The sequence below is a fragment of the Gossypium raimondii genome, chromosome 6 (genome assembly GCF_025698545.1).
Source record: "Gossypium raimondii isolate GPD5lz chromosome 6, ASM2569854v1, whole genome shotgun sequence".
NCBI lineage: Eukaryota > Viridiplantae > Streptophyta > Magnoliopsida > Malvales > Malvaceae > Gossypium > Gossypium raimondii.
Window position 1 is genome coordinate 11,961,741 of NC_068570.1, and position 15,014 is coordinate 11,976,754.

The window sequence follows — 15,014 nt, forward strand, 5'->3', positions numbered from 1 at the left end:
TAAATATGAGAATAGGCCCCATACATAGTTGGTGGGCACTGACACCAAATTGTCAATTTCATATTTTTCAACAGTTCTTAATTTGGAATTCAAGGAAGAGACTTCCGTAAGATGATTAAAGTTTAATCAATGGGAGCCAGATTAGATGAAATCGTGATTCATGAGAATCGACGACTTAAAAAAAAGAGGAAATCACCCTTTTCTCTTTACCAAAAAAAATCGAATGACCTTTTTGTAACTCGGCCTCAATTTTCCCTTACCATTTTGACTTCTTAAAACGTTTCCCTTTTTAAAACCAAATCAAATATCACATGGTAACCTTACAGATTTGTTGGGAATGTAAGTAATCAAGATTAAGATGTTTACTGGTTTCTAACATATGAGCCATTAAAAGAGCTTTCCAACTTCAAACACAGTCTCAAAATTCTCTCCTAAACTCTTCTCTTCCTTGAACCTATCATGGGAGTAGCCAATAACATAACAGCAGTTCTCAACTTCGTAGCCTTCCTCTGCTCCATCCCCATCATGGCAGCTGGCATCTGGCTCGCCCAACAGCCTGACAACGGCTACATCCACCTTTTGTGATGGCCAGTCGTTCTCCTTGGTTTCCTCATCCTCCTTGTCTCTCTTGCTGGCTTTGTCGGTGCCTACCGCAACAAGGAAACACCGTTGGCCTTCTATCTTTGCTGCATGGCCATCCTCATTGGTCTCCTCCTCATCTTGCTGGTATTTGCCTTCATCGTTACCAGACCTGATGGGAGCTACGGTGTGCCTGGAAGGGGTTACCAGGAGTATAGGCTTGATGGCTACTCTAGCTGGCTTACAAACCATGTAGTTGACTCCAAGAGCTGGAATAAGATCAGGGATAGTTTGGCTGACACCGATGTCTGTCCTAAGTTGACTCAACAGTTCATCACCGCTGATCAGTTTTTTGCTACTCATCTCTCTCCTCTTCAGGTAAATCGTTTCAATTATGGCCATATTTCTTATTCTTTGATGAAAATACGAGTACCCTTTTAAATTTTCCATTTGTTATTGTATAGTAAAGCCATCAAACAGATTAAGTTCATTGCTATTTACCTGAAATATCAGAGGAATTACTTCTAACCAAACTGGTCTTTAGATCTTAACTTTCCTCACTGTAACTTTAAAGCTTTTTTTTTTTTTAATCTTCAACGACCTCCTATGACATTGTTTTACTTTTCCGCATTTTTTAACTGGTTTTCCCAGTGAAGATAGATCCTTTTGTTGATGGTTATTGGATGATTGAATTTACGTTGATCACACACTCCCAAGTTGGTGGAACAGGACATGATTTGATGTCCTAAAGCAGGGCCCACTCACCTCACTAAGACCATAAAGTAGGACCCACTATTATGGGCTTAATCTTTAATTTAGGGAAAACAATGACACCAGAGTTCATCGGCCCCCCTCATGAATGGATCGGTTTAATCCACAAGATCATTAGTTCAAGCACATGTCGTGTGCTGTGGGGCAACCAAGCAACGCCGAATGAAGTTTATAAACAATTACCAGCTTTGGCAACACATGGTGACTATGTGGGCATTGTTTAGAGAGGAGGTGTTACTTTATCCTTTATCCTTTTTGTTGTTGTTTTGTTTTTGGTTTAAATCTTTCATTTTTGTTATGTTTGATAGTCAGGGTGTTGTAAGCCTCCAACAATATGTGGCTACACTTTTGTGAACCCAACGTTGTGGACAAACCCGGTGAACCCAGCAGGGGACCCTGACTGCAACCTATGGAGCAATGACCAGACCCAACTCTGCTATAACTGCAACTCATGCAAAGCTGGTCTGCTGGGGAACCTGAGGAGAGAATGGAGGAAAGCCAACATAATTCTCATTGTGGCAGTGGTGGAACTAATATGGGTCTATATCATTGCTTGCAGTGCCTTCAAGAATGCCCAAACGGAGGACCTCTTCAACCGCTACAAACAGGGTTGGACTTAAAAAATAAAATAAAATAACCTTTGGTTCAATGTGTCTGTTGTATGTATTCCAATGTTATGGTTCTTATATCTAGAAAATGCGTGGACAGTGAGGAAGGGTACTTATTACACTGTAATTAATGAAAACGAGAATACAATTTCAAATTATCAACTTCTTCACGACTATAAGGTTCTTGGATTTGTGCAAAAAAGAAAACTCATTGATAGGAAGAAAATCCTCATAATCTTCAGACTGATAGTGATAGCTTCTTAAGCAGTAGAAAGCTTCCTAGAGTAAACAATGTACATAGGATCTGAGCGTCCTGGATTAGGAGATATATCAACAGCCTGTAGACAAAAATGAATTTCTTTTAGGCTCAGATTAGTGTCTACCATAAACTTGGGTGCTTTTAAATTGGATATATACATAAAGCACGTATTCACATCAATGCAGACTGGCAACACCTAGTTTCCATTTGGAAACTTTGGGGCTTATCTTAAAATATTTGCAACAGCGTATATAGAGTTAAGAGATTGCCGGCTAATGGTTGTCCAAGAAAAACTTGAGGGGTGAAGAGCCTATTATGAGACAAAATATTAAATATTGTTTACCTGAGGAGGTTCAAATCCGCCAGCATAATGGAAATATGACCCAACAATCAAAGCATGATCGGTGTCACCAGTGGATGTCCATATAGAGATTGCTTTTGTCCAAAAGCAGCGATTTGAAAAACTGCTTCGGAAATGAGTCACGTTTAAGTTCAAAGAAGTGTATAAAATAAAAATGGTTGAACAAAGAAATGGAAGATGTAATAGGAATGAGAAACATAAGCCGAGGAAAAAAAAATCATGCAGGCTATAGAGTCAACAAGGAATAGAAAGAAAAGTGGGACAAAGTTTGATCTTAAGCTTCGATGCAACGATTAGTTAGAAGTAGATGAAAAGTTCACCTCATTATAGCCAATCCACCAGGCTTAAGAATCCGGCACATCTCTTTGAAAACATCAAGAGGCTTTGTTAGATAATCAACACTGACCTACAAGATTACATCCTTAAAACGCCATCCTTAACTCGGAGATAGGTCATTAAAGCATAGCTTTCAGAGAGGAAGTGCAAAAATATTCTCAAGTATCTTTCATTTCATCTAAACTGGAAAAACAAGGAGAAGAGGGAAAGGAATAACTAATGCAAAAGGAAAGGAGTTATGGACGAGAGGAGAAAAAACACCCACCACATTGGTAATGACATCAAAGGAATTATCTTCAAAGGGAAGCTTAGGTTTCAAATTTAAGTCTTGCACAACATATTCTGTTAGAACCTACAAAGACAATTATTTAAGGTAATAATGTCATGAACAGCTGCAGTGTCATACTTCAGTTGTACTCATGAACTCACACAGATAATGATTTCTAGAACTTAATACTATTATTTTAGTAGAACTCATTAATAGATTAAAGTAACTATATCATTCAAGTTGTTGCTAAAATCACCCTTGTATAGCAGCATTTTGATGACCAGCTTATAATCCAACCAGTAAAAAAGTGAGAAGAAATGCTGAACTCACAGGGTTCCGCTTAAGCTCTTCCTCATTCATACCCATTCCAACTACCCGTTCTTGCTTGTATCCTTTTGGAAAATGACTGACCTAAACATAAAACCGAGAACAGCATCATGAGAATGTGATAGAGAAAGAGGGTGATCTCAACACCAAGAATGTCTTACCCAACTACTGCACATATCCAAGATGCTCACTCCAGGAGTATTGCTGGGAGGGAAAACCTCTGAGTAGTATTTAGTAAGTGCAGCAATGGCTGCATCATCAATATGCGTAACAAAGCGTGGCGCTTCATAGAACAACGAATCTGATGTTCTGAAAGGTGAATTAAAGCTATGAAAATATGAAACTCATCAATATGCTTAACGTTGAGGATAAAACTTGGAAATTATTGAAGCAAAGTGTAAACTTTCAGCTAAATGATATCTGCTAGATTAAACCACTCGCTGAAGCATTAAATCCTTTAATCAGTATAATATAGGATGAGTTATGGAGTGCTGAGAGCTTTCCTGTTTGTTTAGCGGTACTAATCAACTTCTTTTTTCCTATTTTATATGGCAAAATCTAGAGGGAAATTATATGAGATACAGGTAACAAGTTTGGACTGCTTGATTGAAACAAAAAGCCCCCAGTCTTTGAGAAATAATAGATTCCACAGACTTGTGTTTTAATCTTGTTACTTTGTTTAAGTTAGAACAAAGAGTTTTGCCTAACATCTCGCACTTTCGCAACTCTCATTCTTCTATAACTGATGAAAGATGCTTGAAAATTTACTTCTCCAAATTCCGACCAGCAATCCCAAATGTGAATAAATCATCAAGAAGATGGTCAGTACAAAGCAGCAACAAGGATATTAATGCAAGGAATAACCAAAGCAGGAACAAAATGAGATGAATAACCTCAAGGAAAGCCGAAATTTAACATAAGAATTCAATTTAAACAGCAAGATGTAGTTTGGATTATTTACTCATCGAAGCGTTGGAAATCCTCGTCCTTGAAGGGGAACTGCTCTGGCCATTCCACATTCTGCAATGCCTATGAAGCCAAGCAAGGAGATTTGGTGAACTATAGAATTAGGACAATGGTGGAATGATGAGAACTCCAGAAAGTAACTAAAAGCATACATGAACTGAAAAGCAAGAAACAGAAGAGGCTATTAAACTCCACCAAGCACTTCGATTCATAGATTAGCTGTTTTTACTTGTGAATGCCAGCGCGTGAAACCATTCACTACTACCAATTGCATTGCAGGACCTAATTGGGGTTCGGGAACTCAGCTCAAAATCATCTCTGATTTAAGAACTTGTATGCATGATTAAGTTCATTCTCAGTGAATCCAACGCAATTGTTTCATATCAAAGTATATACCTTTTAACCCTTTGGTGCTGAACTGAAGAACTAAAGGGCAATAAGATTTGTTGCCTACCCACTTATACAATTTTCATGAAGAATAATAAATAAATGAAGTGCAAAATTTTCTTTTATTATAGGCCAAGAATTGATCAACTATACAATCCAATGAACTTAATCTTTATTATGATCAAGCATCAACTAAGGAGTTAGGAGGTTCTTTTCTTCCATTTTGATACAAACCCATTTTCAAAAGCTTATAAATTGCCTATAAAATTGAAATAACCCACAAGCTATTAATGAAAAAAAACCCAGGAACCAAATGGAAGAAAGAAGAAATAATAATCAATTGGAAAATAAACCTGTTCAACAGCACCCTTTAGCCTTGCAGAAGCAATAAAAGATTTGCTATTGCCGGCCATGTTCATGTACTGAGCCCAAAATGAAGCTCCTAAGCCTACCACCAGTCTACGTGGCAGCCTACCACCATTGTTCCATTTTTTTAGCTTACACGAAAGACTAGAGACAGAAGCAACAGCCGGAGCATGAATTGTAGCGGAAATTAAGCGAGAATAACAAACAGCAGTCAAGACGGGAAACCTTTGTTGCAGTTGAAGTCCGAGGATTGCCATGTTTGACGTCACCTCATCGTATATATAGGTTTGTACTTTTATATGATGCTAACTGGGATATGATATCAGCCACGTGGGGCATTGACAACCGTCTGATCAGTTGTGGGTGTAGTCTCCATACTTTGATGTCTTATCTTAATATTAGTGATTCAGATTGGGTTTACGTGGATATCTTACTCGTCATCTATTGTTTCCAAGGTCCACGGTTTCATCATTTCATTACAATGGCTGTAGGTTTGATCTACTTTGTGAAAGCCGCATACATCCCATTTTAAGACATCGAATTTCTTATACTGTACGGATAGAGTTCGGGGGAAAAAAAGGTAAGGATGGTTCAGATTTCAGAAACATGGGAATTTGATTTCCACTTGAATTTGGAGGTTACATATATAACAGGCAAAATAAGAATGAGAAAGAATGCTGCAAAGCTACGAAAAGAATGCTGCAAAGCTACGAATTTCTACTTGAGTATTCTTTTACACAGAAAAATGCCAATATACAGGAATACTATTAAGATAAGCTGAAAATGAGTGTCGACTGGATGTGCAATATACATGGAAATGCACATATGGAGACACATGCTTTATAACGAATCGCTTGTTTGGGTTGACACAGCTGGCTTCTCAATTGGTGCAGATACGGATTCGAGATTCAGGTCTCCGACTGCCTTTGACGGACCAATGTTGCAATGCGGTTGTCTGTGAGTTTGGATAGCATCCTTTATTTTCTGAAACTGCAGATGATAAGGAAAAGTAGCTATCATTTTATTTTGAATATTTCTTTAAATGATGCAGTTGCATAAGAAAATTGGTCATCTATACATGCAAGTCAGAAGCCTAAATATGCATAAAGAAGAGTCTTCTAGTACGTTGTCCTTCCACCTTGAATATTTCTCTTCCTATTCACTTAACCAAATAACCAGCACCAAAAAGAGGGAAAAAAGGAATCATTATTCTAACATGCAGCATTTCAAGCAAGTTACAGTATGCTGAAAGATTCTTCTGATGGTGCACCTATGGTCGAGCAAGCAATGTATTCTAGAACCAGATTTCAATGCATCAACCTCTTTTTCAAGGACAGTGCTCTAATGTTGGGCTAAATTTTCCTATGATTATTCTATGGCTAACTTCTTTTTTTCCCCCTTTCTATTCCATTTCCCAGCAGCCAAGTGGAGAACAGTTAACTTATACAAGTGCAAACATGACCATGGGCTCGGAGGGGATAAAATACAAACCTTGGCTAGCGAACAAGAAAATGATTCCAGTTGACCATGTGCACCACGGTAGAAGTGGAAATAAGGAAGCACCTTCACATTCAAACTTTTACACATAGACTTATTCTCATCAAAATTGACTTTGAGGAACAAAATTTCAGGGTTTTCTTGGGCTGTCCTGCAGAGCTGCCAGATTCATCAAAAGGCAACATCAGGAAAAACTTGCCATAGTTCAGAAACAACATCAGCTATTTCAAAAAGTGTATAACATTAAATGCTTCAAACATTAATTACTTAAAGAGCACAGCTATTAGCCTGATTTGAGAAACTGTTATCAGATGCATTCTTGAGTAGATGCATGCAGTGAACTGAAAAACTTTTGCTCTGTCAAACAAGATGAGTAGATAGTGCAAGCATCAGTTTTATTATTTGGTTACATGGAAATGACTAAATTATATTAGTCTCAACAAGCAGTAGTTGCTGGAAAGCGTGCTCCCACCCCACATGCCCCCTCTTTTCCAGTTATTTAATCTGAAGATCCATTGCATTTCATGGATATCTCACACTAAGAGATTATGAATTTCATCGAAGGCTTTATGCTGCTCCAGTAAGCTTTTTGATTGCATATTTTCATTTCATATAGAAAGACCCTGTGCCAATATTTCCTGATAAAGAAGGATGGCCGTTATATCGGAGAACAACTGAACCCTCCACTGATCATCATGTCATCTAGACCACCTTAACAAATGTCAACTTCTATATAAATTGCCAAGACCAGGTGAAACTCAGCATAACCAAGATCCACTTGGCAACTCAGAGTCATTATCTATTTTTCATCATTTTATTGGAATAAGAATAACACTATATTTATACAAGATATACCTAAAGCACTTCCAACGCAAAAATCAAATAGAATTAATAGGGACTAAAAGTTGATTTTGAACTTTCAAGTATTACAAAACCTGAATAGAGGTCAAGAAAGGCATTAGTTACCTTAGGAAATAGAGCTTTGCAAGAAGCACACCAAGTTCCATAAAATTCAACAATTACTAATCTGTCTCCAGCTTCACTTAAGGCACTCAAAAACTCTTGAGTGGAGTGAATGTCAATCATATTTGGTCCTGCATTCCTTTCCCACCATTTCGGCTGGTTTGTTTCAGTGATAGTTGCATGAACCTGCAATAAGAAACTTGGTTAATGGTTCTAAATCTCATCTGTAGGACACAAATCAATAGTTTCTCCAAATAGTATCAAGAAATCCAGTAAAGTCCAGTGCAGGACAACATTTCATACATAATTAGCAGTAAGACTGACTCAAGTCACCACAAGTTAATGCTATCAGCCATGAATGACGAGAAGAAGCCATAAATGCTGGAGAAGTTTTCGTGCTTAAATCTTTTAACATGTTTTACCCTCATGCAATTCATAATAACAATAAATAAGTGAATGCTATCAGCCATAAGTGATAAGAAGTCCAAATCAAGTGAAACTGTGTAACTAAATTGCAAGAGATTTCACCACAGAACTTCGGAATTCAACATACTTACCCCCATAAAATGGTAGATACTGATCACTACCAAGTTAATGTGCCAGAAAATATCATCATCCCGAAACCATGTTCTGGTAAAAAAGGAACTGACAATAAATAGAATAATACACAGGGATGATGAAATGAATTTAGAAAACTCCCAACTTAGTGACCCACAAAAACCAGGTGTATAAGCATCAGTAAGCTGATAGATCTTAAGGCATGTAATATGGCACAGATGAGAACTGGTAAACAAAACTCTATGCCTTGATCCAGTTGAGACAGGATTCAAAGAAATCATTGTAAGAAAGTTTAGGCGCTCTGTAGTCTGTACACAATCCCTAAGCTGAAAATTGTAGTTGCAGTAGAGCATAGAGTTTGTTAATCTATAATAGCCTAGAGAAAGGGACAATAGATTAGCCCAAACTCATTAAAGAACAGTGATAAGCAAGAAATAAATAAATAAAAGAACAAGATCCAAATTCAAAATAAAGCTTCTATGACCAATAGAATCAAAACGAATAGGTTCTCATACAAAAAAAAAACAGAAGGCAAAACTCAAATGAGGGAAACGGTGCATCATTCTCCTAATTTTCATACAAAAAATGCAAAAACAAACAAATGGGTACTCATAATTTGACTGATGAATAGAAATAAAACCAAAAAAAAAAACCCCAGAACAAAAAAGCAAATCCCTTTACCTTGAAAGACAGCAATTGTTTCCTGGAAGTCGAAGGAAGGCTAGAAACACCGGCAACCGAAGGAGAAGAAGAAGACAAAGAACAGCTTTTCCTTTCTGGATTAAAATTGGGTGGAAGACCCAGTTGTCGAGAGCTCAAGGTGGATGCAAAGGATGTGAGCAACGAAGCTGAAGAAGAACGAAACGGTAATGCTGATAATCTATTAACATCTGCCATCTAATCTAAAGAGATTCTCTAAAGAAAGCAGGGAGAGACTGAAAGGGCAGAAAGATTTGATGTACTTTATAAAGTTTTCAGGTTAATTTGAGCTGTGAAACTAATAAAGTTTGTGAAACTTTTCGTGGGATTTATTTATTTATTCGGGATAGAAGCATGGAGATTGAGAAAGAGAAGGTCAAACTGTCTAAGGCAAAAAGTCAAAGGGAAAGACAGCCTCCTATATTTTAGGGTAGTTTACAAAACAAGTGTTTTAGTTGCATTTTCGTTGATAATTTCCTTGGTTCGGCTTCAGGACCTTTAACTGGTCTGCCTGTTAAGCTGTCAGTTAAAATTTAGAATAAGAAAGAGAAGAAAAGTTAGGCTAAAGCATTTTTAATGGATTCCATTTTCCTTACACCTTTGAGTTAGAGATACAATTAGCCATCATAATTTTATTTTTCACTTATAATTTGAATAGTTTATTAATGAAATAATTTTAAGAATAATTAATGTTCTTTTATAAAATATACACCCTATACTTTAATTTTAAACATTAATTTCGTGTTAAATGTCTCTGGTAATATATCCCATAGTACTTTAGCTAACATTAATCACTTGTTTATTCAAAAAAAAACATTGTAATATATCTCATACTACTTTATTTTTAAAATATATAATTTGGGAATTTTATAAAAGGATTTTTAACAAATAATTTCCTTTTTCAAATATATTATTCCTAAAAAGAATTACATGTCAATTTTTGTTTGATAACATAGACATGTATAAAAGAATCTATAGTGTATTTATCAACAAAATTAGAGTAAAACAAAATATTACGAAGTTTTTCTCATCATACCTCATAAGAAGGTAATTCCAAGCTGAAAAAGGTGGGATTCGAAAATATCAAGCTTTGACGAGATTAATGTGGGAACTTGCTAGGATGGAACGCGTGGAACAGTCCCTTTTTCAAGGGATTTTTTAGGCCAGATTTCATTGCACCACCACAATCTCTTTGATTTTTTTTTTCTAAGAAATGTGACAAAATAAAATGCATGGCCTCCAGCCCCAGGTAATGGTGGATGGCGGGGACTCGGCTTTGGTGTAAAAGTAGGTACCAGCTGAGGTCGACCGACCCTTGTCATAATGTCATAAATTGGCACCAGCTTATTACCAATATTAATACTTGGGGAATTTTAAATAGGTTAGTTATTAATATTACATACACCAAAAACAACTTTCTTTTACAACTAAGGCAGTGTTAGCTAACCTGTCCTCTTCACCTGTGATTTTAAATAGGTTAGTTATTAATATTACATTAATTTACAGTTGGTTTCAACTTGTAAAGAACTTGTCACGTTTGGAGATGTGCTGGGCTTATTATAACTAGTTCGCTTGAACATCCAAAGACATAAAAAGAAAGCCCCCTCGACAAAACACGAAGAAGGTTCGATGCTCCTCGAGCACCTACCACCTATGACCCTAACTATAGAAGTAGAAAATTGGATCCCTTGGAGATAGCTAGGTATTACATGCAGAGACACTTTACCCTTCTTCCCCTATCACGTTGGGACTCATGTGAGAGTCTTTAGCAGGAAAATGCATCCTCCAATCACATCTAAATACACATGCTGAGAGCCCTCCGTGACTCAGCTAGCAGCTCTCCCACATACGACACCTTTATGGTGAGGATCCCACCATGAAGGGTATAAATAACCCTTCATCCTCAAGACACTTAACCTACTGTTACTTTGCCAAATCATGCTCAAGGCCCCCCGTGTGAACCTTTACCTCTCTTCCACACTTAAACCTTACCTCAAGCTGCCATGAATAAGCTCGACATTTCTTTAAGCTCATAAATTATCCAAGAAAATGATCAACAAACCGACTAGTTTATTCCTAAGCGTGACTCAGATTCATGCTATGCTTTCAACAAAAATATATATAGATAAAAAGAGAAATTATCTTATTTTATTTGGGTTAAGAAGAATATCATTAAAAGCACAAATGCACCAAAAAGTACCAGAAAAAGAAATGCCACGAACATATGCTAAAAGCATGTAAGTAGAACCAGGACTGCTCTAAGAAAACTTACTCTCAAACTCTTTAATCTTATTCTAAACCGGCATTTCTCTGATATCTTCCATAAGTTCTAATGAGAGTGTATCGATAGTAAAGACCTAAGCCTACAGAGTGTAACTAAGTCATTCTACTTATGCAGTGTGGGTAACAATGATCAAATGAATAGAAAAACTGAAAATTTTATCAAACTTTGGTTTCATGAATCTCTGAACTTAACAATAAATCATAGAACATTATAAATGTCCCTGACCAACTCTGCTATGACCTCCATGGACAAACATCAGTACCACAACCCTTCTTCATTCTTCACAAGAATGGCAGAGTCAACCATGCAGGATAAACACATTGCATTCCATAAGAATCAAAGATTCCAATATTTGCCTTTGAAAAATCTTAAGAAACCACTTCTATGTCAAATAGTATGTACTCCTTGTTTGCATGATTCCAAATATCTTACAGTCCAATGCTCCCTTTTGTTCCTCAACAAGAATGAATAAAGCAAATCATCCCTAAGCCCTAAACCCTAAAAACCTTGTCCATTTGCTATAAGAATCTTAGACAAAATTAATCCCACAAAACATAAATGTATGATGCAATTTTCCATCCAGGTAAAAAAGCAAATACTGAAAAACTATCTTCAAATAACAAGTTTTCAATTTATTATAAAAACCAAGATCCAAAGCAGGTGCTAGAAAAAGACACCAAATTGGATGAGCAACCTACGCCTTGTCTAAGGAGGGAGCAGAAGCAGAGAGAACAATGCCAGAATATTTTGGTTTTTAACAATGTAGTTTGATTTTACTTCTAAAACATCATACGAGCATTGCACAAAATAGTAATATGAATTTCAGATGACATGCTGCAGTTCAGGTAAGCGCAAAGTTGGAGCCAAGGATTTAGAGGAGATACAAACTACAAACATCTGTAACTCAATGCTATCAACTGGTCCAAATTTCACTAACATCATTTGCAATTATATGCATTGATGAACAGATAATCACTTGGCTTTGCAGCTGACATCTTGCCCACTTCTACTCCCATATTTCAGCAGCTAAGATCACTCTGAACATGCTTAGGAGATAAAATTACTGACTAGGCAAAAGAACAGACTCAGCAAATGCTGAAGAACCATTATTAGGAGCACCCTCTAGCTTGAGAATTGAAGTTACCAAGTTATATATCTGAACATTCTCAAAAGACGGCACCTTCTTTCCCCTTGCAAATTGAGGACCATGACCAATAAAAATGGTCCTCATGGAGAAAAATGCATTGTCATACCCATGTGCCCCTCCACATTCTTTATGCTTAGTCCTTTTCTTCTCTACTGTAAAACCCTCGTCAACCAGCCCTATTATGGGAGGAATCCGATCACTTTCTGCGTAATGCAGTCGACTAGGTAGCTCCTCCTTAAGATAAACCCTCAAATGCTTCCCATTATCAACTCTCCCAGATTCCAATCCTTCTTTCATCTTTGCAACAACATCAGATGGTGCATAACCGGGAGGTGGTCGAATTGAAAGCACCGGACTATAATACTGGACCCAATCCCCTGGAATGTTAATCCAAGGAGCCAAATCATCAAGGAAAATCAGCTTTTTATCACATGTACCAACCATCCCATGGTCTCCAACCATAATTATGGTAACATCCTCAAAAATCCCTCTTTTTTCTAAACCATCAATCAACCTCCCAATCAAACCATCAATTCTAGCAACAGCCTCAGTAATCTCGGGATCATCAGGTCCAACCTGGTGACCCTGATGATCAGGATCCTCAAAATACATTGTCATAAACACAGGAATCTCACTACTAGGCAAATCAAAGTAGCTTAAAACAGTATCAACTCTATCCTCAAAAGGAACAGAACCATTATAGAACATACAGAAGTTTTTAGGACAATCCCAAGAACCCTTTTTTACCTCACTTCCAGGCCAAAAGTAGGTAGAAGCCTTTAACCCATGATTGGCCACAGTCTCCCAAAGTGGCTCACCTAACCACCACTTGGGCTCATGACTTTGCATATTGAAAACCTCACCAGTCTTAGGATCCACAAAATGGTTATTTACAATACCATGATAAGCAGGATACAGGCCAGTCACGATAGAGTAATGATTAGGAAAAGTAAGAGTCGGGTAAACAGGAATCAGACCCGTCTCAGCTTCAGTCCCATTAGCAATCAAACGGTGGATGTTTGGTGTTGAGGTCTTGAACTGGTACCCAAATCGAAACCCATCAGAGGAAATCAAAATGACCACCGGCTTTTCCAGTGTCTTCAGAGGACGAGAAATGTTGTGAAGTGTAGCTGAAAAGGAAGATGATGGAGAGGAGGAAGAGTAAAAGAGGAAAGCAAAGGCCAAGGCAGCGGAAAGAGCAATGCAAGCGAGGAGTGTTAAAGCAATGAAGATGATGGTGGTGCTGGGCCTGGAAGGGGATGCTTTCGTTGAAGGATCTAAACAAGAATCAGTGTTGAAAGAAAGGAGAGCTGTGGACTGGCTTGAAGGATCTTCTTCTTGGGTTGGGATTGGGATTGGCTTTGTTTGACTCAACAAATCAGAACCCATACTGTCTTTCTTCTCCCTTCTCCACGGTTTGGGTAAATTCAAAGGTCAAGTGGACCAATGGAGTCAAGCTGAATGAAGATAAAACAGAAACCACTTCGACGCCTTTTATTGAGAATATATTCCGGTCACGAGGTAATCATCTAACGGTAGCCAGTAGTACCAACTCAACACGTGTGTGGCTCTGATGCTTTATAATTTATATAAGTCCAATAATACCTGCCGGTTTGGGCCCCTTGTAAAGTTTGACAGAACCACATTTAAAACTTTGCCCAAATCCTACTAGATCAAGGACAAGTATTGAGGCTCGCTTTGAGTGATGGTGGTAAAATTATTGTTGAATACCTCTTTTGTCCCCTCAACTATATTTAAATTATCATTTTGGTTTAATTCATCCAATTACAGGCTATCACGTGTTAAAATAAATAATTAACTTTTTTACATATATAATATAAAAAAATTTTAAATGTTCAAAAATAGTATCCCACCCCGATTAATTACGGGAATGGGATGTTTGGGGTGGTGGAAGGTGGTGCAGAGGCAACACCACCCTTATTTCCCAACAACTGTCATAATCAATTAAAACAATAATTTTTTAATGGCTAAGCCTTCTTCATTGGCGGTACCAAAATACCTGACTACAGAACTCAAATACAAATACAAAACAAATGCAAAATGAAAAAAAAAAGGAAAATCGAAAAAAATATGTTAAAGGTTGCGTGTCAGGCAGCACTAGTGAAGCCTTCCTGACAGGCGGCACCGATGCCAGCCCTGACTCCTCCCATGGCTACTATTGCTACGTGGTGATGGGATGAGACCCTTAAGGGTCTCGTGAATTTAGGGTTTGAAAGACCTTATAACCATAGTCCCCCAAAATGAAAAAAATAAATTCGAAAGAGAAGAGAATGAGAAGGAAAAAAAAAGAAAGAAAAATAGAAGATTAGCATAATAAAGAAAAGAAGAAGGAAAAGATAAAAGAGAAGGGAAGGAGAACTAAAAAAAAAAAAGATTTCGTTAGGGATTTGGGGTTTGAAGAAAAGGGTTTTGTTAGAGTTTAGGGTTTGAATAAAAAAAGATTAAACGATTTTGATCATGGTTTGAAAAAAAGAGGGATTAGAGGGCTTTGTTTAGGGTTTAAAAAAGGATTAGAGGGTTTTGTTTAGGGTTTAAAAAAAGATCAAAAGAGGATTTCATTTAAGGTTTTAACAGAAAAGATCAAAAGAGGTAACTTTTTAGTATTTATAAATTATTT

The 15,014-nt window shown here is 37.2% G+C and overlaps 4 protein-coding genes and 1 long non-coding RNA gene across 6 annotated transcripts; 2 read left to right on the plus strand and 3 right to left on the minus strand.

Moving 5' to 3' along the window:
- Positions 1-314: 314 nt before the first annotated feature.
- LOC105772779 (tetraspanin-2) lies at positions 315-2,145 on the plus strand. The gene is given in 2 exon segments (XM_052632314.1): positions 315-957; positions 1,659-2,145. Coding segments are annotated over 2 exon segments (810 nt in total). The 5' UTR covers positions 315-459; the 3' UTR covers positions 1,971-2,145.
- On the minus strand, positions 1,990-5,573 carry LOC105772776 (uncharacterized). Of its 2 annotated transcripts, XM_012594222.2 has the most exons (8): positions 5,216-5,512; positions 4,471-4,538; positions 3,671-3,818; positions 3,513-3,593; positions 3,180-3,266; positions 2,899-2,984; positions 2,561-2,681; positions 1,990-2,296 (listed from the first exon to the last, which is right to left on the minus strand). In XM_012594222.2, exons 1-8 carry the CDS (start codon positions 5,483-5,485, stop codon positions 2,219-2,221), a joined length of 939 nt encoding a protein of 312 aa, XP_012449676.1. In that variant the 5' UTR covers positions 5,486-5,512; the 3' UTR covers positions 1,990-2,218. The 2 variants fall into 2 exon arrangements, with proteins under 2 accessions (XP_012449676.1, XP_012449678.1); XM_012594224.2 differs by lacking the exon at positions 3,180-3,266 and having other exon boundaries at positions 5,216-5,573.
- A 341-nt stretch (positions 5,574-5,914) lies between these two features.
- LOC105772778 (thioredoxin-like 2, chloroplastic) lies at positions 5,915-9,407 on the minus strand. Its single transcript, XM_012594226.2, has 4 exons — positions 8,928-9,407; positions 7,692-7,874; positions 6,720-6,884; positions 5,915-6,218 (listed from the first exon to the last, which is right to left on the minus strand). The coding sequence occupies exons 1-4, from the start codon at positions 9,141-9,143 to the stop codon at positions 6,069-6,071; spliced, it is 714 nt and encodes a 237-aa protein (XP_012449680.1). The 5' UTR covers positions 9,144-9,407; the 3' UTR covers positions 5,915-6,068.
- LOC105772781 (uncharacterized) lies at positions 6,040-7,281 on the plus strand. The gene is made up of 2 exons (XR_008196741.1): positions 6,040-6,185; positions 6,280-7,281. It is a non-coding gene; the product is annotated as an uncharacterized LOC105772781 (long non-coding RNA).
- A 2,433-nt stretch (positions 9,408-11,840) lies between the features above and the next one.
- Positions 11,841-13,852, minus strand: LOC105772775 (uncharacterized). The gene has a single exon (XM_012594220.2). It carries the CDS (start codon positions 13,763-13,765, stop codon positions 12,290-12,292), a length of 1,476 nt encoding a protein of 491 aa, XP_012449674.1. The 5' UTR covers positions 13,766-13,852; the 3' UTR covers positions 11,841-12,289.
- Between the last annotated feature and the right edge of the window lie 1,162 nt (positions 13,853-15,014).

Bases quoted from the DNA above. Each gene is read 5' to 3' on its own strand.
- LOC105772776 (XM_012594222.2), bottom strand. From the start codon at position 5,485: ATGGCAATCCTCGGACTTCAACTGCAACAAAGGTTTCCCGTCTTGACT. The intron at 3,594-3,670 runs GTAAGACATTCT...TTTTATGTTTAG, and splicing joins TGGATATGTGCAGTAGTTGG to GTCAGTCATTTTCCAAAAGG. The intron at 3,267-3,512 runs GTGAGTTCAGCA...TTGTCTTTGTAG, and splicing joins AAGAGCTTAAGCGGAACCCT to GTTCTAACAGAATATGTTGT.
- LOC105772778 (XM_012594226.2), bottom strand. From the start codon at position 9,143: ATGGCAGATGTTAATAGATTATCAGCATTACCGTTTCGTTCTTCTTCA. The intron at 6,885-7,691 runs GTAACTAATGCC...TGAATCTGGCAG, and splicing joins GCAAAGCTCTATTTCCTAAG to CTCTGCAGGACAGCCCAAGA. The intron at 6,219-6,719 runs GTTTGTATTTTA...TATCATCTGCAG, and splicing joins TTTCTTGTTCGCTAGCCAAG to TTTCAGAAAATAAAGGATGC.
- LOC105772775 (XM_012594220.2), bottom strand. From the start codon at position 13,765: ATGGGTTCTGATTTGTTGAGTCAAACAAAGCCAATCCCAATCCCAACC.